The sequence below is a fragment of the Oncorhynchus mykiss genome, chromosome 4, assembly GCF_057628025.1.
Source record: "Oncorhynchus mykiss isolate SJ-2025 chromosome 4, ASM5762802v1, whole genome shotgun sequence".
Taxonomy (NCBI): domain Eukaryota; kingdom Metazoa; phylum Chordata; class Actinopteri; order Salmoniformes; family Salmonidae; genus Oncorhynchus; species Oncorhynchus mykiss.
Window position 1 is genome coordinate 76,141,817 of NC_143025.1, and position 25,620 is coordinate 76,167,436.

At 45.5% G+C, this 25,620-nt stretch overlaps 1 protein-coding gene and 1 non-coding gene across 2 annotated transcripts in view; both read right to left on the bottom strand.

Moving 5' to 3' along the window:
- The window catches only part of foxo3b (forkhead box O3b), a 71,488-nt gene extending 46,195 nt beyond the window's left edge, over nt 1–25,293 (bottom strand). The window contains exon 1 of the mRNA XM_021600701.3: nt 22,395–25,293. Within this exon, the coding sequence (XP_021456376.1) occupies nt 22,395–22,952 (558 nt within the window). The 5' untranslated portion in view covers nt 22,953–25,293. The remainder of the gene's footprint in view (nt 1–22,394) is intronic.
- On the bottom strand, nt 5,234–5,286 carry LOC118964508 (U7 small nuclear RNA). The gene has a single exon (XR_005051569.2). It is a non-coding gene; the product is annotated as a U7 small nuclear RNA (small nuclear RNA).
- Nucleotides 25,294–25,620: the final 327 nt, after the last annotated feature.

Genomic DNA, 25,620 nt, shown 5'->3' on the forward strand with positions numbered 1-25,620 from the left:
GTCCAGGGTGTCTCTCTCTTTGAAGAGGGGGATGATTGTGACAGCTTTCCAATCCTTGGGGATCTCAGACGATATGAAAGAGAGGTTGAACAGGCTGGTAATAGGGGTTGCGACAATGGCGGCGGATTGTTTCAGAAATAGAGGGTCCAGATTGTCAAGCCCAGCTGATTTGTAGGGGTCCAGGTTTTCAGCTCTTTCAGAACATCTGCTATCTGGATTTGGGTAAAGGAGAAGCTGGGGAGGCTTGGGCGAGTAGCTGCGGGGGGGGCGGAGCTGTTGGCCGAGGTTGGAGTAGCCAGGAGGAAAGCATGGCCAGCCGTTGAAAAATGCTTGTTGAAGTTTTTGATTATCATGGATTTATCGGTGGTGACCGTGTTACCTAGCCTCAGTGCAGTGGGCAGCTGGGAGGAGGTACTCTTGCTCTCCATGGACTTTGCAGTGTCCCAGAACATTTTGGAGTTAGAGCTACAGGATGCAAATTTCTGCTTGAAAAAGCTGGCCTTTGCTTTCCCAAAATGGACAGTGGTGCTGATGATATCCTCAATGAAAAGATAAAATATACAGACCACAAAGTCCAATTGGCTATACTTAAACTCTTTAACATCATCATTGGCTCTGGCATCTTCCCCAATATTTGGAACCAAGGACTGATCACCCCAATCCACAACAGCGGAGACAAATTTGACCCAAATAACTACTGTGGGATATGCGTCAACAGCAACCTTAAGAAAATCCTCTGCATTATCATTAACAGCAGACTTGTACATTTCCTCAGTGAAAACAATGTACTGAGCAAATGTCAAATGGGCTTTTTACCAAATTACTGTACAACAGACCACGTATTCACCCTGCACACCCAAATTTACAAACAAACAAACACCGACAAAGGCAAAGTCTTCTCATGCTATGTTGTTTTCAAAAAAGCTTTTGACTCAATTTGGAATGAGGGTCTGCTATACAAATTGATGGAAGGTGGTGTTGGGGGAAAAACATACAACAATATTAAATCCATGTACACAAACAACAAGTGTGCGGTTAAAATTGGCAAAAAACACACACATTTCTTTCCACAGGGCCATGGGGTGAGACAGGGATGCAGTTTAAGCCGCACCCTCTTCAACATATACAGTTGAAGTCGGAAGTTTACATAAGTTTACACCTTAGCCAAATACACTTTCACTTAGTTTTTCACAATTCTTGACATCTAATCGGAGTAAGAATTCCCTGTCTTAGGTCAGTTAGGATCACCACTTTATTTTAAGAATGTGAAATGTCAGAATAATAGTAGAGAGAATGATTTATTTGAGCTTTTATTTCTTTCATCACATTCCCAGTGGGTCAGAAGTTTACCTACACTCAATTAGTATTTGGTAGCATTGCCTTTAAATTGTTTAACTTAGGTCAAACGTTTCGGGTAGCCTTCCACAAGCTTCCCACAATAAGTTGGGTGAATTTTGGGCCATTCCTCCTGACAGAGCTGGTGTAACTGAGTCAGATTTGTAGGCCTCCTTGCTTGTACATGCTTTTTAAGTTCTGCCCTCAAATGTTTTATAGGATTGAGGTCAGGGCTTTGTGATGGCCACTCCAATACCTTGACTTTGTTGTCCTTAAGCCATTTTGCCACAACTTTGGAAGCATGCTTGGGGTCATTGTCCATTTGGAAGACCCATTTGTGACCAAGCTTTAACTTCCTGATGGATGTCTTGAGATGTTGCTTCAAAATATCCACAACATTTTCCCGCCTCATGATGCCATCTATTTTGTGAAGTGCACCAGTCTCCCCTGTAGCAAAGCACCCCCACAACACGATGCTGCCACCCCGTGCTTCACGGTTGGGATGGTGTTTTTCGACTTGCAAGCCTCACGCTTTTTCCTCCAAACATCTATTTTTGTTTCATGAGACCAAAGGACACAAACAGACCCCACAGAGCCCCAGGACAGCAATACAATTATACCCAACCAAATCATGAGAAAATAAAAAGATCATTATCTGACATATTGGAAAGAATTAACAAAAAAACTGAGCAAACTAGAATGCTGTTTGGCCCTGAACAGAGAGTACACAGTGGCAGAATACCTGACCACTGTGACTGACACAAGCTTAAGAAAAGCTTTCCCATATCTATTGGGTGAAATACCACAGTGTGCTGTCACAGCAGAAATATTTGTGATCTGTTGCCACAAGAAAAGGGAAACCAGTGAAGAACAAACGCCATTGTAAATACAACCCATATTTATGTTTATTTATTTTCCCTTTTGTAATTCTCCCTTTTTGACATATGTAATGTCTTTATTCTTTTAGAACTTTATTGTTCATTTAAATATAGTTTATTATCTAGTTCACTTGCTTTGACAATGTAACATAAGTTTCCCATACCAATAAATCCCTTAAAGTGAATTGAATTGAGAAAGAGAGAGTGAGAGAGAGACCCACATGAACAAATAATACAGTTTACTATAGAATTCTGTAGTAAACTGTAGTATACTGTAGAATACTATACTACACACTGTAGTATTCCTCGATCATGTGTAGTACTTACTATAGAAGGTTGAAATATACTGTAGAATATTATAGTAAATATTACAAAATTCTCTGAAAAAAAAACCTGAAGTAAATACTACATTAATGTCAGCAAAAACACTCCAGTTTGTTTAACTATAGTAAATACTACAGAATTCAATTTGAATATACCGTTCCCATATCTCAATTTGTGCCACCCATATGTGAGAAACCTACAATACATGGCAAGTATAGAGCATATAATGTGTTCCCTTTAGACCCCAGACCTACCTACAGGTTATGGAAAATCTGCTCTTTTAGTATTTCTCCAATAGTTTTCCTCAAAGATGATACTTTGTACTACAGTAAATACTACAGTATACTACAATCTGCAAAAACACTACATGAATTACTGTAGTATATACAATTTATTTTACTACATTTAACAGCAAAAACACTACAGTGAATACTACAGTAAAGTCTGCAAAAACACAACAGTGAATACTATACTATTTATTCCACAGCATAGTATTTTTATAGAGCGAGAGCTTCAGACAGACATACTGTACACAGATCAGTCAGATCAGAGCATTCATCAAACAGCCCGCTGGCATGGCACACTCTACCCAGTAGCCACACACACACACCTGAATGTTGTGAAACCACCACAGACCGACTGCTATGGAGGGAACTAAAATGTCACACTGGGGCCCATCAGAGGTGTCAGTGGTGGCACTATCACCCAATAGCATCACTTCAAAACCTCTCTCTCACCATCTCCCTCATTCCTTGCACACTCTCCACCAAGTATGACATCCTGTAATACCACTAAACCCAACCTCCCTTTAAGCAGACGCATCCTATAATACCACTAAACCCAACCTCCCTTTAAGCAGACGCATTCTGTAATTGAAGCTGAAGGAGATTGTAGATAAATAAATAGAAGCATCAATGACACAGAGTGACAGACAGGACCAACAGTTTGTTGATGGAGCCAGTATGCTGCTAGTTGAATAGGTGAGGTTTCATCGGGCTAGGCAGGGAAGGGGCTGCTGTGGCACGCTATTCTGTCTGTTCCCTCTTTGTATTTACAAAGAAAAACCATGCATCTTTCTGCAGCGGCTGCAAAAAAAAGGATGGGAAAAAAAGAACAAAAGTCGGAGAAGAAAACGGAAAGAAAAACAAACAGAAGCAAGGGAAGGGAATGAGGAAAAGAGAGAGGGAGGCACACTAACCATATATAAAGAGACGGCCGCCCATCCAGCGTCCACACAGATATGCTATCAGTAAGAGTGATGAGATTGTGGGTAGGAGAGAGAAGACACAAAGGGCTCTGCAGTGCAGAGGGAAGAGGTGGATTTGGAGTACATCAAGAAACACACACATTCACACACACCCTCCCCCCGCTTACCCATATGAACACACACAAAACACACCTGATCTCTCTCACTGATATACACACACACGCATTCACACAAACACAGTGGTCCACACGTGCGGTGCACAAGCGTGCACAAACACACACAAAAACACACACACACACACACACAGTGTGCATTAATCAGACTAAAAGCCTTTCAGAGGTGCAGTGATGTCATCGCACTACGATAATCAACAGTCCACTCCCTCAGGACACCCATGCTACAAAGGTTCTCTCTCCTTTCGCTCCTTCCCTCTTTCTCTCACTCCATCCCTCTCTCCCTCTACCTCTCTCTCTCTCTTCCCTCTCTCTCTGCAGGCGTATTAGTAGATGGCTAAATCTTTTGATGGGGGACCATGAATTATGCAGAGTTTAACTGAAGTGCTCATATGAAAATGGATCCTGACCCATATTGACCCGTTTACTTGGAAAAAACCCCAGCAACAATAAGCTCTCTCTCAGGTCTTGTGGGATCCCAGTCACTTTATTATGACAGAGACACGGGGTGGAGAGTGGAGTGCCCCTTGTTACCCTGTCAAAACCTGACTGCTATAAGACCACTCTGGAGACTGAGAGGGCCTACTACGGTCGACGGCAGTGTTCGAGTGACGCGGTCATGGACAAGTCTCTGTGTTTGGAGGGCCCTACAGAACACCTCGTCTCTGTGTGTGGAGGGCCCTACAGAACACCTCGTCTCTGTGTGTGGAGGGCCCTACAGAACACCTCGTCTCTGTGTGTGGAGGGCCCTACAGAACACCTCGTCTCTGTGTGTGGAGGGCCCAACAGAACACCTCGTCTCTGTGTGTGGAGGGCCCTACAGAACACCTCGTCTCTGTGTGTGGAGGGCCCTACAGAACACCTCGTCTCTGTGTGTGGAGGGCCCTACAGAACACCTCGTCTCTGTGTGTGGAGGGCCCTACAGAACACCTCGTCTCTGTGTTTGGAGGGCCCTATAGAACACTATGGTAAATCTAATCTCTGTGTGAGGAGGCCCACAATAAAAAAGACTATAGTGTATACTATGGTAGGAATACTATACTGTAGTATTCACTGTAGTGTTTTTGCGGACTATTTACTGTAGTATACTGTAGTATGTATAGCTTACTATAGTATAAATAATGTAGTAAAAAATAGTAGTATATACTATAGTAATTATTGTAGTGCTTTTGCAGACTGTAGTACTGTATACTGTAGTATTTACTGTAGTGTTTTTGCAGACTGTAGTATACTGTTGTATTTAATGGAGTGTTTTTGGGGACATTACTGTAGTATTTACTAAAGTGTTTTTGTTTTATTATCTTTGACATAGAAGTGGAGGCTTTCTCCTTGAGGAAACCTACTGGAGAAATAATAAAAGAGCACATTTTCTATAACCTGTAAGTAGGTAGGACTGAGCTTCTGCTCTAAGAAACACTAAGAAATTATATATCAAATACTACACATGATCGAAGGAAACTGCAGTGTTCTACAGCATACTATAGTTCACTACATAATTCTATAGTAAGTACTATAGTGTTCTATAGTAAACAGTAGTGTTTTTTTCTGTGGGAAGGCCCTGTCGAACACAGTGGCAATCTCATTTCTGGATAAGAGCTTCTGCTAAATGACTAAAATATAAATGTTAACGCAAGCTTCTGTATCATGGTAAAAAAAAAAACATCACTACTATAAAACAGTTTGTTCCAGTGTAGCAAATAGATAGAGCGATAGATAGCAACAGATGGTCCCATCTGTGTCCACTAGAGAAGCATTGGTATTACTGGTACAGTAGACAAGCTGGCCTAACCACAGTCTGCTGTTCTTCCTGTAGACCCTACTCTGTTTTTTCCCTACCCCCAATCTTTTCTTCTCCTCTTCTCTCCCCTGATCTGTCCTCCCTCCCTGCTGCTCCCCCCTGCCCTGCTCTGCTTTGCTCTGTAGGAGAGGACATGTATGCTGGTCTCCCTGGAGTCTGGACACTCAGCTCATAAGATCACAGCGAGTGAGAGAACGGGGGAGTAAGAGAGAGAACAGGGGGAGTGAGTGTCACCCCATGTCACAGAGAACTGGTCCTCCACACATCAAAAGAAAGGAATAGAAAAAAGGGAGAAGGGAGAGAGTAAAATGATCCTCTCCAGCAGTGCCTGTTTGATTGACAAATTACTTCCTTGTAGGGATAGTGGTCCTGGGATAGTAAATGACAATGAGTACACACTCAAATGTCCCACTGCAACTGGACAATAACATAAACCCATAGAATTATGAAGACAGACGAGTGGAGAGGGAGAAAGAGAGAGAGAGAGACAGAGAGAGAGAAAGAGAGAGCGAGAAAGAGAGAGAAAGAGAGAGAGAGAAAGATAGAGATGCAGGGTGTGTGCATGCGTGTGTGTGTGTGCGCGTGTGTGCATGTGCGTGTGCGTGCGCGTGTGTGCGTGTGTGTGTATGTGTGTGCATAAAACAGATAGAGTGGAAGGCTCTGTGTCTGGGTAGAGCAGCTAGATAGAGTGGAAGGCTCTGTGTCTGGGTAGAGTAGCTAGATAGAGTGGAAGGCTCTGTGTCTGGGTAGAGCAGCTAGATAGAGTGGAAGGCTCTGTGTCTGGGTAGAGCAGCTAGATAGAGTGGAAGGCTCTGTGTCTGGGTAGAGCAGCTCCCAATGTGCCTTGGGGCTGTGGAGCGATTTCATGCCCCCATAAGCAATGAACCACACACACACACATCAATACACACACGCTCTACAGAGCTTTCCTCTCTCCCTGTCCAGCCACCCGTGTCAGATGAAAAACATCATAGCTTGTAAGAAAAAGTAGAGCGAGAGAGAAGTAGAAAGAGAAAAGTATAGAGAGAGTATTAAAACTCAACTATAATCTGCATTTGAGAAACCTTGTACTATTCACAATATTACAGTCTATTCATGGTCTCCGGCCTAGAACACTGCAGACCTAGGTCAACCGTTCCCTCAATATTAGAGAATTAACCACTCTCTAATTCATCAAATCTATTAATGTAACATCGATAGGTTTAGGCTACTACATGATACTCAAATTTCCCTATACCCATCACGAGGTTGCTACAACCTAGCATATGAATTAAAGTTTACAACGTAGGTGCACACAGTTCAAGATAATTATTTAAAGTGACCGACAGGTACATTCAGTACCGCCTTGCACACTCTTGCATATACAATAGCTGACTTGGGTGTAATCATTAGTCCAACAGTTGCAAACAAGAATTTCTATTGGACAAATTGAGGTATGTTTGCTTCTGTTTAAGAAACGCTTTTCAACAGAATCGGCTAAATGAATACACCCCTGATGACGTGTAAACACAATTCACTTTCATTGTAGCCACGTTGTATTCCTTCTCGCATCTACGCACTCTCCTCCTCTCACCTCTTCCCTTTGCTTGTGGACTTCAATGCACAACACATCAGCTGTATGTGACCAGGCGAAAAAACTTTTCCAAGCCAAACCATGGAACCACTACAGAGACTGTTGTGGTTCACTTGTGACACTTTTGTTCATCTGGTATTGTTCAAATCTGTAAGCATCTAAAAAATAATTGAGCGGGGCAGTAGCACAATCTTGCCTGGTCTCAATCTTTGGTGCAATGATCACGTTCCTGCACTGGCTGACTGTGTGGAGGCTCATTGATTTAACGTTATGTTAGCCTACATGCTACACTAGCAAAGTTACAGTGCCTTGCGAAAGTATTCGGCCCCCTTGAACTTTGCGACCTTTTGCCACATTTCAGGCTTCAAACATAAAGATATAAAACTGTATTTTTTTGTGAAGAATCAACAACAAGTGGGACACAATCATGAAGTGGAACGACATTTATTGGATATTTAAAACTTTTTTAACAAATCAAATAATTGGGTGTGCAAAATTATTTAGCCCCCTTAAGTTAATACTTTGTAGCGCCACCTTTTGCTGCGATTACAGCTGTAAGTCGCTTGGGGTATGTCTCTATCAGTTTTGCACATCGAGAGACTGAAATTTTTTCCCATTCCTCCTTGCAAAACAGCTCGAGCTCAGTGAGGTTGGATGGAGAGCATTTGTGAACAGCAGTTTTCAGTTCTTTCCACAGATTCCCGATTGGATTCAGGTCTGGACTTTGACTTGGCCATTCTAACACCTGGATATGTTTATTTTTGAACCATTCCATTGTAGATTTTGCTTTATGTTTTGGATCATTGTCTTGTTGGAAGACAAATCTCCGTCCCAGTCTCAGGTCTTTTGCAGACTCCCATCAGGTTTTCTTCCAGAATGGTCCTGTATTTGGCTCCATCCATCTTCCCATCAATTTTAACCATCTTCCCTGTCCCTGCTGAAGAAAAGCAGGCCCAAACCATGATGCTGCCACCACCATGTTTGACAGTGGGGATGGTGTGTTCAGCTGTGTTGCTTTTACGCCAAACATAACGTTTTGCATTGTTGCCAAAAAGTTCAATTTTGGTTTCATCTGACCAGAGCACCTTCGTCCACATGTTTGGTGTGTCTCCCAGGTGGCTTGTGGCAAACTTTAAACAACACTTTTTATGGATATCTTTAAGAAATGGCTTTCTTCTTGCCACTCTTCCATAAAGGCCAGATTTGTGCAATATACGACTGATTGTTGTCCTATGGACAGAGTCTCCCACCTCAGCTGTAGATCTCTGCAGTTCATCCAGAGTGATCATGGGCCTCTTGGCTGCATCTCTGATCAGTCTTCTCCTTGTATGAGCTGAAAGTTTAGAGGGACGGCCAGGTCTTGGTAGATTTGCAGTGGTCTGATACTCCTTCCATTTCAATATTATCGCTTGCACAGTGCTCCTTGGGATGTTTCAAGCTTGGGAAATCTTTTTGTATCCAAATCCGGCTTTAAACTTCTTCACAACAGTATCTCGGACCTGCCTTGTGTGTTCCTTGTTCTTCATGATGCTCTCTGCGCTTTTAACGGACCTCTGAGACTATCACAGTGCAGGTGCATTTATACGGAGACTTGATTACACACAGGTGGATTGTATTTATCATCATTAGTCATTTAGGTCAACATTGGATCATTCAGAGATCCTCACTGAACTTCTGGAGAGAGTTTGCTGCACTGAAAGTAAAGGGGCTGAATAATTGAATAATTGAATAATTGTTAAAAAAGTTTGAAATATCCAATAAATGTCGTTCCACTTCATGATTGTGTCCCACTTGTTGTTGATTCTTCACAAAAAAATACAGTTTTATATCTTTATGTTTGAAGCCTGAAATGTGGCAAAAGGTCGCAAAGTTCAAGGGGGCCGAATACTTTCGCAAGGCACTGTACTTATTCTGGCTGTACATTTTTACGTGACTGTAAGCTAGCCGTAGTTGGCTAGCTAGCAAGCAAGGGATAAGAATGTTTCCAGCCAGTATGGCAATGGAACATTTAGAATGAACGACTGGGTCGCGTACATAGACACAGAACAAAAAGACTGAGCAACTGGATCGTGTCTCTGGCAACCGAACCGATAGTACGTTCGACCAGCCGGCTTGGGTAGTAACCCTCGATTTGTGTCGGGACTATATCTTGTGGAAGGATGAAATATTATTAATAAATTCATCAAAATAACATTTTAAATTAAAATATGTCAATCATTATTTGCTTATGTTGGTAACCTGTTCTATAAAAGTGACAATGCCCTTGAAGCCGGTGTTTGGAGGATATATAGGAACGGTTTGCCACCCCTCGACTTTGTCTCGGGCCTAACAACACCCGTGCAAATATATCCTTCAAACACCGGCTTCTCTGATATTATCACTTAAATGACCATACCTGACACTCACATAGCAGGCAGGTGTGAAAACCCAGAGGTGTGCTCCAGGGTCGGGCTCAATTTGAATTGAATTCAAGAAGTGGTTTGAATTTAGAATTCTGAAATGTACATTTATTTTTATTAATTAGTTTCTACTTTTCAGTTTATTGAGAAGTCATTGAAAATAAATGCCTTTTTTTCGATTATTGACTGCCTTCAATTAGAATTGAGGCCAACTCTGATGCACTTAGGGCTCATAAACACTGAGTGATAAGAGAAGCGGAGAGGGACGAAGGAACCAGAGGATTAAGCACGACAACCCTGTTCCTCAGCTGAAGGGTGCAGAAATAAGGACTGGCCTACACGTTTTGGTAAAATTTGAAAAATCATGACTCCGTAGCCAGAGGTTGGAGCCAATACTGCAAAGTGAAAGAAAGATTCTGTCGGTTGATAATACTGTGCGCTAAGGTAGTAGAAGTGATGTGGGAAGGAGTGCTGGAACTTGATTGGTATTCTTTCAGCTTTTGTCTGGATCTCATTTTCTTTGTGTTTACATTGAACCACAGCGCAATACATGGAATACACTAAACTAACCCCAAGCATTTTCCCATTCGGAGTACATGTTAAACACTTGCAAATTACCCATGAAGAACAAAATAAAGACTTTGCTTTATCTTTCCACTGCATTACTTTCATACTCCACACACACACACACACACACACACACACACACACACACACACACACACACACACACAGCTACACATATCTTTGATAGAACTAAATCCATTGCCATAAGCCTCCTCTTTCTGTCTTAGTGTTCAGTGGCTGAGCACGGTTTCACAATGGCCCTCCTTCATCCCCTGAGCCTCCCCACCTCCGCCCCTCAGCCCAGCCCAATGTCCTGGGACACAGTGGTGACTTCATAAAGAGAGGGGATTAGTGGTGAGAGCCTGGTGTATAGCAGACCCTGGGCCAGCCGTAAAACAATGGCTACAGAGCAGGCCCAGTCAGTCTGTAGCTAACCCTGACCCTAACCCTGGCCCTGACCCCCTGACTCCCACCAAACCAGAGAAACACTCTGTGGGTCTGAGGGAAACAAACTCATTCCTGTAAACCTGGAACTCTCTAACAGGCAGATAATTATACACATCAACATTCTAGCATTTTAAGAACAGATATGAACTATTCTAACCTTGGACCATGATACAGAACTCTGTCCTATTTTTGCATAACAAATCTGGGAGCGTGGCCACTCTGGTTAACTCTCAATCATGAATCTATATGGTCAGAGACAAATCCATATAGATACAGACTTTGGCGAGCACACACCCCCACACCCACGCACGCACGCACACACACCCACACACACCCACACACACCCACGCACCCACCCACCCACCCACCCCCACACACACACACACACACACACACACACACACACACACACACACACACACACACACACACACACACACACACACACACACACACACACACACACACACACACACACACACACACACACACACATTTAGCTTAGGCCATGGCTTCCCGCAGGAAGGGCCCAAACTGTTAATCTAGCATAATCTCATTTTAATCTGGTTTAATCAATCTCGAAAAACCTGCACTTGGGATGGATGAGCGAATGAGGGAGGGACGCAGGAGGGTGTCCCACATGAGTCACGGCAGCACTTGGGAACAGATACCCCCCATCAGATAACACACACGCTGCTGTCAGAGAGCAAAAAGGGTGGGAGGGAAGAGAGTGAGAGAGAGAGAGAGAGAGAGAGAGAGAGAGAAACCCATTTTTTCGACAACAAAAATATATTTTTTCTCTCTGTGATATGATGGCAGCACAAAGTCATGTCTCATTCATTAAAGTAAAATGTCCCCTTTTTCTTTCTCTCTCTCTCTCTCTCTTTCACATTTTCTGACACAGAAAGATAGCTTTATTGTAGTCAATTAACTGTTAATCAAAAACAATTTAACTCCCCCTCCCTCCCCTTTCCCTTCCTCGGCTGGGTGATGGCGGCTAGGGGGAGTGGCGTAATTGGAAGAGACAGGCTCCGAAAACAAATTCAAGTTTAAAAACCCAGGGTCAAGTGGCAAGACAGATTCTAAAATGAACTTAAATTTACTCAAGGGCAAGAGATTGCTAGAGCGTGTGTGTGTGTGTGTGTGTGTGTGTGTGTGTGTGTGTGTGTGTGTGTGTGTGTGTGTGTGCCACAGGGGAATTTGGGGCCCAACTATAAGTGCCACTATTGGGTTACCCTCCACCTAGATTTTAAGCCTCTATATCCATACTATTTATTCTACCCCAAATCAAATCATGTTTCTATTTGTCACATGCGCCGAACACAACCTTACCGTGAAATGCTTACTTACAAGCCAATGCAGTTCAAGAAATAGAGTTAATAAAATATTTACTATATAAACAATAGTAATACAATTAAAGACAGCAATAGTGTCACGTTCTGACCTTTATTTCCAAGTTCAGGTAGGAGACCTGCGCCAACTTCCCGTGCTTACCGGAGAGCGAGATGGACCGGGCAGGCACCGTGTTATGTGGTGGAGCGCACGGTGTCCCCGGTGCATGTGCATAGCCCGGTGCGGTACATTCCAGCTCCTCGTATTGGCCGGGCTAGAGTGTGCATCGAGCCAGGTGCCATGAAGCCGGCTCTAAGCATCTGGTCTCCAGTGCGTCTCCTCGGGCCGGCGTACATGGCACCAGCCTTACGCATGGTGTCCCCGGTTTGCCAGCACAGCCCAGTGCGGGCTATTCCACCTCACCGCACTGGCCTGGCTACGGGGAGCATTCAACCAGGTAAGGTTGGGCAGGCTCGGTGCTCAAGAGCTCCAGTGCGCCTGCATGGTCCGGTCTACCCAGTGCCACCTCCACGCACCAGCCCTCCGGTGGCATCCCCCCGCACCAGGCTGTCTCTCCGTCTTCTGCCTACAGGTGTTCCCGCCTGTCCAGTGCTGCTAGAGCCTTCCTCCTCTCCAGCGCTGCCAGAGTCTCCCGTCTGTCCTGAGCCGCCAGAGTCTCCCGTCTGTCCTGAGCCGCCAGAGTCTCCCGTCTGTCCTGAGCCGCCAGAGTCTCCCGTCTGTCCTGAGCCGCCAGAGTCTCCCGTCTGTCCTGAGCCGCCAGAGTCTTCCATCTGTCCTGAGCCGCCAGAGTCTCCCGTCTGTCCTGAGTTGCCAGAGCCGCCAGTCTGTCCTGAGCCGCCAGAGCTGCCAGTCTGCCAGGAGCTGCAAGAGCCGCCAGCCAGCCAGGAGCTGCCCATTTCTAGGGTCCCCAGTCCGAGGTCGGCGGCGAGGGTCGCTGCTCGTAAGAGGCCAAGGAGGCGGACAATGATGCGGACAAAAACTGTGGTGAAGTGGGGTCCACGTCCCGCGCCAGAGCTGCCACCGCGGACATACGCCTACCCAGACCCTCCCCCCTATAGGTTGTTGTCCTGGCACCACACGGCCAGGTCTCTGACCTCCTCCCTATAGGCTGTCTCATCATTGTAGGTGTTCAGGCCTATCACTGTTGTGTCATCAGCAAACTTAATGATGGTGTTGGAGTTGTGCTTGCCATGCAGTCGTGGGTGAACAGGGAGTACAGGAGGGGACAAAGCACGCAAACCTGAGGGGCCCCAGTGTTGAGGATCAGTGTGGTAGATGTGTTGTTGCCTACACTTACCACCTGGGGGCGGCCCGTCAGGAAGTCCAGAATCCAGTTGCAGAGGGAGGTGTTTATTCCCAGTGTCCTTAGCTCAGTGATGAGCTTTGAGGGCACTCTGGTGTTGAACGCTGAGCTGTAGTCAATGAACAGCATTCTCACATAGGTGTTAGTTTTGTCCAGGTGGGAAAGGGCAGTGGGGAGTGCGATTGAGATTGCGTCATCTGTGTTCTGTTGGTGCGGCATGCGAATTGGAGTGGGTCTAGGGTTTCTGGCATGGTGGTGTTGATGTGAGCCATGACCAGCCTTTCAAAGCACTTCATGGCTACCGACGTGAGTGTTACAGGACGGTAATCATTTAGGCAGGTTACCTTCGCTATCTTGGACACAGGGACTATGGTAGTCTATTTGAAACATGTAGGTATTATAGACTCGGCCAGGGAGAGGTTGAAAATGTCAGTGAAGACACTTGCCAGTTGGTCCACGCATGCTTTGAGTACATGTCGTGGTAATCTGTCTGTCCCTGCGGCCTTGTGAATGTTGACCTGTTTAAAGATCTTGCTCCCATTGGCTGCGGAGAGTGTGATCACATAGTCGTCCGGAACGCTGGTGTTCTCATGCATGCTTAAGTGTTGCTTGCCTCAAAGCAAGCATGAAAGGCATTTAGCTCGCCTGGTAGGCTCGCGTCAATAGGCAGCTCGCTACTGGGTTTCCCTTTGTAGTCCGTAAAAGTTTACAAGCCCTACCACATCCGACAAGCGACAGAGCCAGTGTAGTATGATTCAATCTTAGTCTTGTATTGACGCTTTGCCTTTTTGATGGTTCGTCAGAGGGCATAGCGGGATTTCATATAAGCGTCCAGATTAGTGTCCCGCTCCTTGGAAGCGTAAGCTCTAGCCTTTAGCTCGGCGCAGATGTTGCCTGTAATCCATGGCTTCTGGTTGGGAAATGTACGTACGGTCACTGTGGGGACGACGTCATTGACGCACTTATTGATGAAGCCAGTGACTGATGTGGTATACTCCTCAATTCCATTGGATGAATCCCGGAACATATTCTAGCCTGTATTAGCAAAACAGTCATTTAACGGTATGGACAACATTATGTACAAAATGTGTTACAAAACGTGAGGGGGGGGGGGGGGGGGGGGGGGGTGGAGTAGATTACAGGGGGGAGGACCATGGAGTAGATTACAGAGGAGGAGGACTGTGGAGTAGACCCCACATAGCCTGGTTCCTCTCTAGGTTTCTTCCTAGGTTTTGGCCTTTCTAGGGAGTTTTTCCTAGCCACCGTGCTTCTATACCTGCATTGCTTGCTGTTTGGGGTTTTAGGCTGGGTTTCTGTACAGCACTTTGAGATATCAGCTGATGTACGAAGGGCTATATGGTTACTACGGGACAGGTTACTACATGATTCCATATGTGTTATTTCATAGTTTTGATGTCTTCACTATTATTCTACAATATAGAAAATAGTTTTTTTTTTACTTAAAAAAAACCAACTTGAATGAGGTGTTCTAAAACTTTTGACCAGTAGTGTACACACACACACACACGCACGCACGAACACACACACACACACACACACACACACACACACTGGCAGGCTCAGAGGGGAAGGTAGTAATTTGAGGTTCATTAGAAGAGCCTGTGGTTGTCCTCACGGTTGGCCATGGTCTCTTCCATGCTCCTGCCCAGTAACACTTCATTTTCAGCACTGCCCATGTCCTGTTTAATATAAAAGATGAGCGGACTTTATAACCAGCTATAGGAGAGAGAGAGAGAGAGAGAGAGAGAGAGAGAGAGAGAGAGAGAGAGAGAGAAGAGAAGAGAGAGAGAAGAGAAGAGAGAGAGATGGAAAGAAGAGAGAGAGGAGGGAGGGAGAGCAGAGAGAGAGAGGAGAGAGAGAGGAGAGAGAGAGAAGGGAGTGAGAGAGAGGAGAGAGAGAGGGGAGAGGAGAGAGAAGAAAGAGAGAGAAGAGAGAGAGAGAGGAAGAGAGAGAGAGAGAGAGAGAGAGAGAGAGAGAGAGAGAGGGAGGGAGGGAGGGAGGGAGGGAGGGAGGGAGGGAGGGAGAGAAGAGAGAGAGAGGGGAGGGAGAGAGAGGGGCATCAAACGGTCAGCTCTGTAATTGCCAAGCCCTCCCCCTACTTTACCTGTCAATATGACCTCATCATCAGTGAAGTCATTGTCCCCGCCACACTTCAGCCATACACCATCACAACAACACAGTGAAGGTATGGGCCTACTCTGCTTCAGAAACAACAGTCATTAACATGGATGTAAACTGTCAAATGGACAACATGCAGCTTGTCCTTGGGGAAGCCAATTAAAGGGCTCCATTGATTGGCATGTGAAATAGAAAGTGAACCCAGTGGGACTGTGATATAGCTGCAGGTTCACTGTTCAGAGAGTGTGGCACTAATCAGAGGAGGAGAAAGAGAAAGAAGCCCTGGAGCAATGGGTTCCCATAACCTAGCGCCCCAACCCCCCCTTGCCCCCAAAACACCCACAGTCCCCTCTATTGGGAGTCATTGCCAAAGGGCAGCTGTAATACACCAATTTGGAGCAAAGCTTGTTCATTGACTCCCTCTTCCCCCCTTTTAACTGCGTTCACGTCAATTCCTCCAGATTGGAACAGCGCCAAGTCTTTAAGGAGTCTCCTGGATCGTGCTCCCACCGTCAGGGTGGTAACGCATGCTCCCACGCACACAGACACACACACACACACAAAGACCCACACACAGACAGACACCACATCTAGGTTTCTCACTAGCAATCAAACTCTCTGTGTTTCAAACTAGTGGCTGGTTAAAATTACACTGGTTACAATTTACTTTCACTTATACTAGACTCCATTTTGTTGGTGGTTCTATGCGGCTGGTCTTACAGAAGCCATGGCAATGTGCTATCAACCTGTTACACTGCTAAATCACCACAGTGTCATTGAATTCCAATGCCTTTCTATAGAATACACATGTATTGTTAATGGCTCTCTATGACTCCAGACTGAAATGTGTACACACACACTGACAGCAGAGCGGTGTTCTCAGCACAATAACATACTTCCAAACCTGTCTTCACGGAGAGATATCCAATAAAGGCCTAATCCAGTCTGGAAACCAACATGACCCTGAACAGCTTTGACCCCCAAGCCAAAGACTTCTAAATATTTAGTTAAATAGTTAACCAATAGCTAGCTACCTGTCCCGGACTATCTGCATTGGCCCTTTTTGCACTAACTCTTTTGACTCATCACATATGCCGATGCTACTGTTTATATCTATCCTGTTGCCTAGTTACTTTAACCCTACCTATACAGTCAAATCAAATGTTATTGGTCACACTCATATTTAGCAGATGTCAATGCAGGTGTAGTGAAATACTTGTGTTTCTAGCTCCAACAGTGCAGTAATATCTACCAATTCACAACAATACACACAAATCTAAAAGTAAAATTATGGAATTGAGAAATATATAAATATTAGGATGAGCGATGTCGGAGTGGCATTGACTAAAATACAGTAGAATAAAATACAGTATATACATATGAGATGAGTAAAGCAGTAAGTAAACATTATTAAAGTGACTAGTGTTACTGGCCAGTGATTCCATGTCTATGTACACAGGGCAGCAGCCTCTAAGGTGCAGGGATGAGTAACCGGGTGGTTACTGGCCAGTGATTCCATGTCTATGTACACAGGGCAGCAGCCTCTAAGGTGCAGGGATGAGTAACCGGGCGGCTAGTGATGGCTATTTAACAGTCTGATGACCTTGAGATAAAAAATGTTTTCTAGTCTCTCTGTCCCTGCTTTGATGCACCTGTACTTACATCGCCTTCTGGATGATAACAGGGTGAACAGGCGGTGGCTCGGGTGGTTGATGTCATTGATGATCTTTTTGGCCTTCCTGTGACATTGGGTGCTGTAGGTGTCCTGGAGGGCAGGCAGTGTGCCCCCGGTGATGCGTTGTGCAGACCGCACCACCCTCTGGAGAGCCCTGCGGTTGCGGGCGGTGCAGTTGCCGTACCAGGCTGTGATACAGCCCGTCAGGATGCTGTCAATTGTGCATCTGCAAAAGTTTGTGAGAGTATTAGGGGCCAAGACAAATTTCTTCAGCCTCCTGAGGTTGAAGAGGCGCTGTTGCACCTTCTTCACCCCACTGTATGTGTGGGTGGAACATTTCAGATCGTCAGTGATGGTCACGCTGAGGAACTTGAAGCTTTCCACCTTCTCCACTGGTGTCCCATCAATGTGGATAGGGGCGTGATCCCCCTGCCTTTTCCTGAAGTCCACGATCAGCTCTTTCGTTTTGTTGATTATTGGTTATTTTCCTAGCACCACTCCGCCAGGGCCCTCACATCCTCCCTGTAGGCTGTCTCGTCATTGATGGTAATCAAGACTACTACTGTTGTATCATCTGCAAACTTGATGATTGGATTGGAGGCGTGCATAGCCACGCAGTCATGGGTGAACAGGGAGTACAGGAGGGGGCTGGGTGGCACCCTTGTGGGGCCCCTGTATTGAGGATCAGTGAAGTGGAGGTGTTATTTCCTATGTTCACCACCCGGGGACGGCCAGTCAGGAAGTCCAGGACCTAGTCAGACCCAGGGCCCCGAGTTTGATGATGTGCTTGGAGGGTACTATGGTGTTGAAGGCTGAGCTATAGTCAATGAACAGCATTCTGACATAGGTATTCCTCTTGTCCAGATGGGACAGTGCAGTGTGCAGTGCAATGGTGATTACATCGTCTGTGGATCTATTGGGGCGGTAAGCAAATTGAAGTGGTTCTAGGGTGCCAGGTAAGGTAGAGGTGATATGATCCTTAAGTAGCCTCTCAAAGCACTTCATCATGGCAGAAGTGAGTGCTACGGGGCGATAGTCATTTAGTTCAGTGGCTGGTTTCCTTTTGTAATTCGTGATTTTCTTGTGTCTGAGCCGTTGAATTGCAACTCCACTTTGTCTCTATACTGACATTTTGCCTGTTTGATCGCCTTACAGAGTGAATAACTACAATGTTTGCATTCAACCATATTCCCAGTCACTTTGCCATGGTTAAATGCGGTGGTTCATGCTTTCAGTTTTGTGTGAATGCTGCCATCTATCCACTGTTTCTTGTTTGGGTAGGTTTTAATAGTCACGGTGGGAACAACATCCCCTATACACTTCCTGATGAACTCAGTCACCGTGTCCGTGTATACATCAATGTTGTTATCCGAGACAACCCGGAACATATCCCAGTCCGCGTGATCAAAACAATCTTGAAGCAAGGATTCCGATTGGTCAGACCAGCATTGAATAGACCTTAGCACGGGTACTTCCTGTTTGAGTTTCTGCCTATAGGAAGGGAGGAGCAAAATGGAGTTGTGATCTGATTTGCCGAAGGGAGGGCGGGAGAGGGCATTGATGGCATCCTGGAAGAGAGAATAGCAGTGGTCGAGTGTTTTCCCAGCGCGAGTACTACAGTCAATGTATTGATAGAACTTCAGTAGCGTTTTCCTCAAACTTGCTTTGTGAAAATCCCCAGTTACAATAAATGCAGCATCAGGATATGTGGTTTCCAGTTTTTAAAGTCCAGTGTGGATATCTACCCTGTTAAAATCCCCAGCTACAATAGATGTGGCCTCAGGATATGTGGTTTCCAGTTTTTAAAGTCCAGTGTGGATATCTACCCTGCACATCGACTCAGTACGGTTACCCCGTGTATATAGCCAAGTTACCGTTACTCATTGTGTATTTATTCCTTGCATTATTATTTTTCTACTATTTATCTTATTTTTCTCTCTGCATTGTTGGGAAGGTCCCATAAGTAAGAGTTATTCTGTTATTCTACACCCGTTGTTTACGGAGCATGTAACAAATAAAATTTGATTTGATTTCATGGATTTGTTCGCCCACTTCTGTCTTCATCTCCCTCCCTCTATCCCGCGCTCCCTCTATCCTGCTCTCCCCCCAGTGTCCTCCTCCTCCTCCGTCTTGATAAGACCACTAATCATTGTCGGACTGGTGAATCAACACATTCATCATGCAGATGATCATCACAATCTATCTCTGCTGGTTTATAAGGTGACAGTTTCATATATACGGCCTCGGACCAAATGGGTGTTGGAGTTGGGCAGGTTCTGCGGTCAAGGACAGACAAGGGGGGGGAGTGTTGGAGGTGGGCAGGTTCTGCGGTCAAGGACAGACAAGGGAGGGGAGTGTTGGAGGTGGGCAGGTTCTGCGGTCAAGGACAGACAAGGGAGGGGAGTGTTGGAGGTGGGCAGGTTCTGCGGTCAAGGACAGACAAGTTGGAGGTGGGCAGGTTCTGCGGTCAAGGACAGACAAGGGAGGGGAGGGATGGAGGTGCTGGTGGTAGACAGGGACAAATCTAAAACATTGCTAAACAGAGACAAAAGGCAGACCGTTGCTACTTGGGGCCTGGGGAAGTCTAATGTACTGTAATAACAGTCTAATATAGTGTAATAACAGTCTAATATAATGTAATAACACAGTAATAAATTACTTTGAACAAATGAAATAATTAATTATAGTTACATTTCTCATAAAATAATGATTCTCTACACACACAAACTAATCCTTGAAAGGGGAGACTGGGTGAGTTTGCGTGAGGTGTGTTAAAGATAATGAACAGATGCGTCTGTGCCTGTCTGTGTGTTCTGGAATGTTCTACACAGTACCCATGTAACAACAGGAAGATTGGGAGGATTTCCTTATGTACATTTATGTGTATATGTGAGTCTTCATGCGTGTGTTTATTAAACAACACTGTGTGTGTGTGTGTGTGTGTGTGTGTGTGTGTGTGTGTGTGTGTGTGTGTGTGTGTGTGTGTGTGTGTGTGTGTGTGTGTGTGTGTGTGTGTGTGTGTGTGTGTGTATTTACATCCCTGCATCGTCAGTGACATAACTGAGCCTGAGACTTGGGTTCTGCTCTGCAGCTGTCAAGGGGGGCTGGACTCTGAGCTGAGCTGCCTGTAGCATCAGGATTAATTAACACCGAGGCCCAAAGTTCACTGGAGCAGCCCCAGGAACACACACTCCCTAACCACACACTGAGGTGCTAACATGCACAGAAGTACACACAGACAACTTAACCACACACACAAAGGAATACGCACACACAGAGAAAGGTGTACACACACACACAAGCTTAACTGCACTAGAGGTCCTATTTTGGTCTCTCTCTCTCTCATACCACAGCTACTCTTAGCACACATTTCAACAGCACTCTTGCATACATTTCACTCACTCTTGATTGCACTAAACTGAAGATGTATTATGATTGTGATTGATTGGATATCTATATAATGCAGCTATGTGTTGTGGTGCTAGGCATAGGCATGTGTCAAGAGCAGGTCATAAGAGGTGACCCAGAGCGTCCTGGGTGAGGTCAGTCAGTGAGAGGAGAGGAACCCACAGGGATTACTAGGATTTGCTGAGCAAATCTACTCAACAAAGCCAGCTTTCCCACTGCACATGTATGAAACCTAAGCTGATAACCTAACCACCCTGTCCTGAAACCCAAGAGTTTCTGAGAGTGAAATCACAAACTGAAAGCAGGTCTGTGAGAACACCACGGTTGCTATAGGGCCTTGTGAACACCTGCCACTAAAGCTCTTCTCTGGTTTCATTGGTTGTCAGTAGCCATGCCATGTTGATACCTTAAAGCTGGTGGCGTTGGTTGTCTTATTGCATTGGCCTAATATAGCTTGCCTGCTCCTAAGAACTCGGGAACGCGCCTGTGGGACTTTGTGGCGCTTAGCGAACGCTGGTTATAGCAGGCCAAGAGCTCTCTGTCATAAATTGTGGCTGTCATTGGCTGTGTTTTCTGTGGGCTACTATAGGCTATTCTAAAATGAACAGGGCAGATTATCACAGATCCCCCCCCCCCCCCCCCCCCTTAAAGGCTAATCGACACATCAAAACATTTCAAAAGCTGCAACAGCTGGAGTCTGTGATCAAAACGTGTAATGACAGAACTATAAAAGGCATAGCCATGGGAATGTGGTAACAACATCTATGTTCCGGCGTCCTGCTTGTTCCATATTTTTTTATCAGGCACTGAAACATGAGCACCCCACCCGCCTGACCGTCCATGCCCCAAATTCCTTGGGCATCAGCCCCGCAGGGTGGCAAATGAACACAGCCTGTCTGGTCCCTCCCCTACAGCGCATGTTTCAGCAGCCCACCCAACCGCCACAGGAGCACAGATAACTCATCCCCGCCTGATAACGAGACAAGTCCGCGGGGCCGGGGCCCTGACGCAGTGAGATCCGATCTGTGACCTATGCTCTTTAGCCCCACACACCCCATCACTCTCTCCCCAGGCCTGGGGCCCATATGTCCTATGCCTCGTTCCTGGCAAGGGTTAGGGGTTACATTCCCTTTGAAGGTAGTCTTACTCCCGGCTGTTCACCCGACCTGGCGGCATCCCAAGTCGTTATGTAATTCCCCAACTGCATTATGAACAACATTGGCAGTACAGTATCCTACCTGACCCAAGAGATATGCTAATTCCTGAGGTTTAGGCCTACATAACAAATATAGGACTTTACACAGGGACTGCCCTGATAGGCCTACATTCACTTGTTGAGGCAATAGAGCGCATAAATAGTTAATTCTGATCTGACAGTTGAATCACTTCTGGCAACCAGCAATGTTTGTTCTTTACTCTGAAGTTGGGATTAATTGTAGGACTGTACATTCTATGATTTATGTAATTGTATCAATATTTTGGCATAGTCATTCTAAATAGGTTACAGAGTAGGCCTACAGAGTGACTGCTACAAAGTTGACAATTTGTGTGTGTGTGTGTCCCACTCCACGTGACAGTATAGATAGGCTACACTCGAAGTTGAGTCACGCCTAATTCCAAAAGAGGGAGAGAATGTGTGTATGTGTGTGTGTGTGTGTGTGTGTGTGTTTATAAACAAAGAGAACATTCAGAAGTACAAATTCTCAAGACCCATGTGTTTCTTGTTATTGTTGTAGTTTTGATTATAGTGGGTGGGAGGTGGGGGGATTTAATGAGGGTGGGGTAGAAGAGAGGAGGAGAGCGTTTGTAGCTTACCTTCCACCCAGCCGAACTGTTGCTGTCGCCTTTGTCTTTGAAGTACGGCACACATCTCACCATCCAGTCATAAATCTGAGACAGAGTCAATCTCTTGTCCGGCGTGCTCTCTATGGCTTTGGTTATCAGGTCAGCATATGATAGATTCCCCCACGCGTTCCTGCGCGACGAAGACTTCCGTGGAGTCTGCGAACCCGGGCCGCTGGTGCCGAGTGCGCCCGAAGTGGTCGTGGGGGAGTGGGAGGAGAGCGGGGAGCCTCCGTTCTCCTGTCCAGACAGCAGTCCTTCGGCCGTAGGGCTGTTGCTGTTCTGGTGGTCTGCTCCCACGCTGGAGCTGGTGCCATTGACGTTGATGGCCATGGAAGTGGCATGTTGTTCCTCTTCATCATCCTCTTCTTCGGGTATAATGTCAGTGTCGTTGCTTTCTGGTTTCCCCGCATTGGACTCGGGTCGGGGCAACGGCCAGGTGCACGATCTTGGCCGTTTTTGTGGCTCGAAGTCTGGGTCTATGGCCACGTCCAACTCATGGAAAGGACTGGGAGTTGGGATCTCGGCCATCTCTCCTTCAATTACTAGTTCGTCCCCGTTGCCCGCTGATACAGTCAGTAGATAAGTAGTGGAGAGCTGTCAAAGTTGCATTCCATGAAAGCACGCCCCCGTCCTTTGTTGCTATTCCAGACCAGCAGTCCCCAAGGGTCACTGCAAACTCAGCGCGAAATTATAAATTAAATCCTCCGTATTAAAAAAAGAGCATCAATATGCTGTTCAGGGTGGATTTAAAACGTAGAATGTCGTGGACTATTATAAATGTATTAACACCATAACTGGTAAACTATGGCTATTCTCCTTGGCTCAAAAAACAAGCCACAGCTACTTCACGTTTGACAATCGCAACAGTTCAAAACGGGTTGCTGCATATTCATGGTATTTCTCCTCGACTGGAGCAATGGTAATAATAACAGTATAGTGTGTACAGTTCGGTTCACGAGTAAATTATAAACGGTGTACCACGGGTTCGTTCATCAATAAGCGGTTACGCGTTCCTTCCTTGCACGTTCAAGATCAAATCCCGCACTGATCCAAAATGACTGAATACACCTATTGCCACCGTGAAAGTGAAGCTGTGGCCAGGACACAGTGCAGCCCCCTTTCAGGGCTGCCACGGATAACCGCGCTATGGTGAATTAGATGGCTGCAACACCAGCGATTAATTACCGCATAGTTCTATTCCAATTGTCATTGCTGCCATTTGAACAAACTCCCTTTCGCTTCCAAGTCCTTTCTACTACCAGACTGCAGACAGGAAACCTGCGTTTGTTGTCAGTGTCGACAGAAAAACGAAAAGGAAATGAATAACCAAAAATTATATCTGTCTGTTCAACGTCGCCTCTACTGACCACGCAGCACAGTTGGTATGGAAAACGAAACGCCACCTCACTCTCAGTTACAGTAGCCTACCTCTCCAGCAGCACACATAAACACTAACCTATCTGCTTAGCATATTCCGTCTTAAGACAGCCCTCAACAAGCTCGAAGTTATACAGCAACAGCAGCAATAGGCTAGTAGCGTTGCCACCCCCACTGAAAAGGCAAGCCCCCTGGATTCAGTATACGAGATCGCCCTTTAAAGAGACACTGCTCCTAAGCATGTGTGCACTAAAGCAGTGGATGCTGCTGAGGGGAGGACGGTTCATAAAAACGGCTGGAACGGAGCAAATGGAATGGCATCAAACACATGGAAACCATGTATGATATTTGATACCATTCCACCAATTCTAATTCCGCTCCAGCCATTACCACGAGCCCATTCTCCCCAATCAAGACGTCACTAACCTCCAGTTGGGGCGCGCAGGCATGTCAAGGCAAGCAGTGTGTGGAAGGATACAGAAATAGACAGACAGATCGTCAAAATATTTTTTTACACTGATAAGAACACAAAGAATATTCAAAGTTGGACAGAGGACATTCATATTTAATTCCAAATAATTGTATTGCTCCTTCTGGAAATGTTTACAATTCATAAGTTAATGACACAGGCTACATTAGGACAATCATTTATACATATTGTTGACATATATTATTGTTGCCACTTCCTCTGTAGCACACTATTACAATGTAACAACTGACATACACATGTGTAACAACATAGGCAAATACCAGCAGGTGTGTTTATATTCCTTGTATTGGGTATTACACTTCGTTCATGACATGCACATGTCATGCATTCTATCAAATATGTCAATGAAAGTCTCTCAGTCAAATTGAGTAATTTTAAAAATGTCTATCACTTGTCCCTTTAATCCGTGAGCATGGGTGCCAATCAATCTCGACAGCGCTCGCAGAACACGCCCCTTTCAAAACAGATCGACCGCTTCAAACATATGACGTCATTCCAGTTATAATCAAGAGATAAGGGAAAAATCCTATACAGTTCTCCGTTCTGTAAAGTGATACTTCGGAGTGATCTCCCTCCCCCACCACCTCCCTCCTTGTCTGTACGAAAATATCAGCAGTAGCCAGCCTACATACGTCTTTGTTCCAGAGAAGATGTTGTGTAAATTGCCGGTCCACCTTGCAGGGACACGCGGTCTCGATTTCTGTAATCTGTACAGAAATTATCGTGCTCCACCTGTGCGAACTGCGCTGTATTCATCAATGAATTCTTGGAACGGTTGGTATTGATTATGACTGGATAATAACGATCCGATATAATAGTTCAGAAAAAACACGCACACATCCTGCAAGGCATTACTTGTGTAGTTATGGCTTTGAATTTCACATGGAAAACATCCACACTATTTCATTTATTATGATCACAAAGGAAATAGATACACATGCATACAAAACGAACACAAGAACACACTGACACACACACACAGTCCCTCTTTGTTCCTCCTGTCCCAACTATATAAAGAGGAATGGCTGATCCAGCAGTTAGGTGCCTGTGAATAGCTGCTGCAGTGGAGGGTTAACTGCGGGGTGATGTCACCTAGGTCCTAAGGCTGTACCAATCACCTGGAGCTCCTAACAGTCTGAAACGGCCCGACCTAACTTGGCACAATGTGTTTAGGCATCAGAGAGAGGAAAGGGACACAGGAGGTGGATGAATGAATGCTTCTGTAAGAGGACAGTGTAAAAGAGAGAGAGCAGTGAGCGAGAGAAAAGGTGTGACAGGTAGTCTTGCTGCTTGAATTGAAAACAGTGTCATCCTTCAGGGGTATATTTA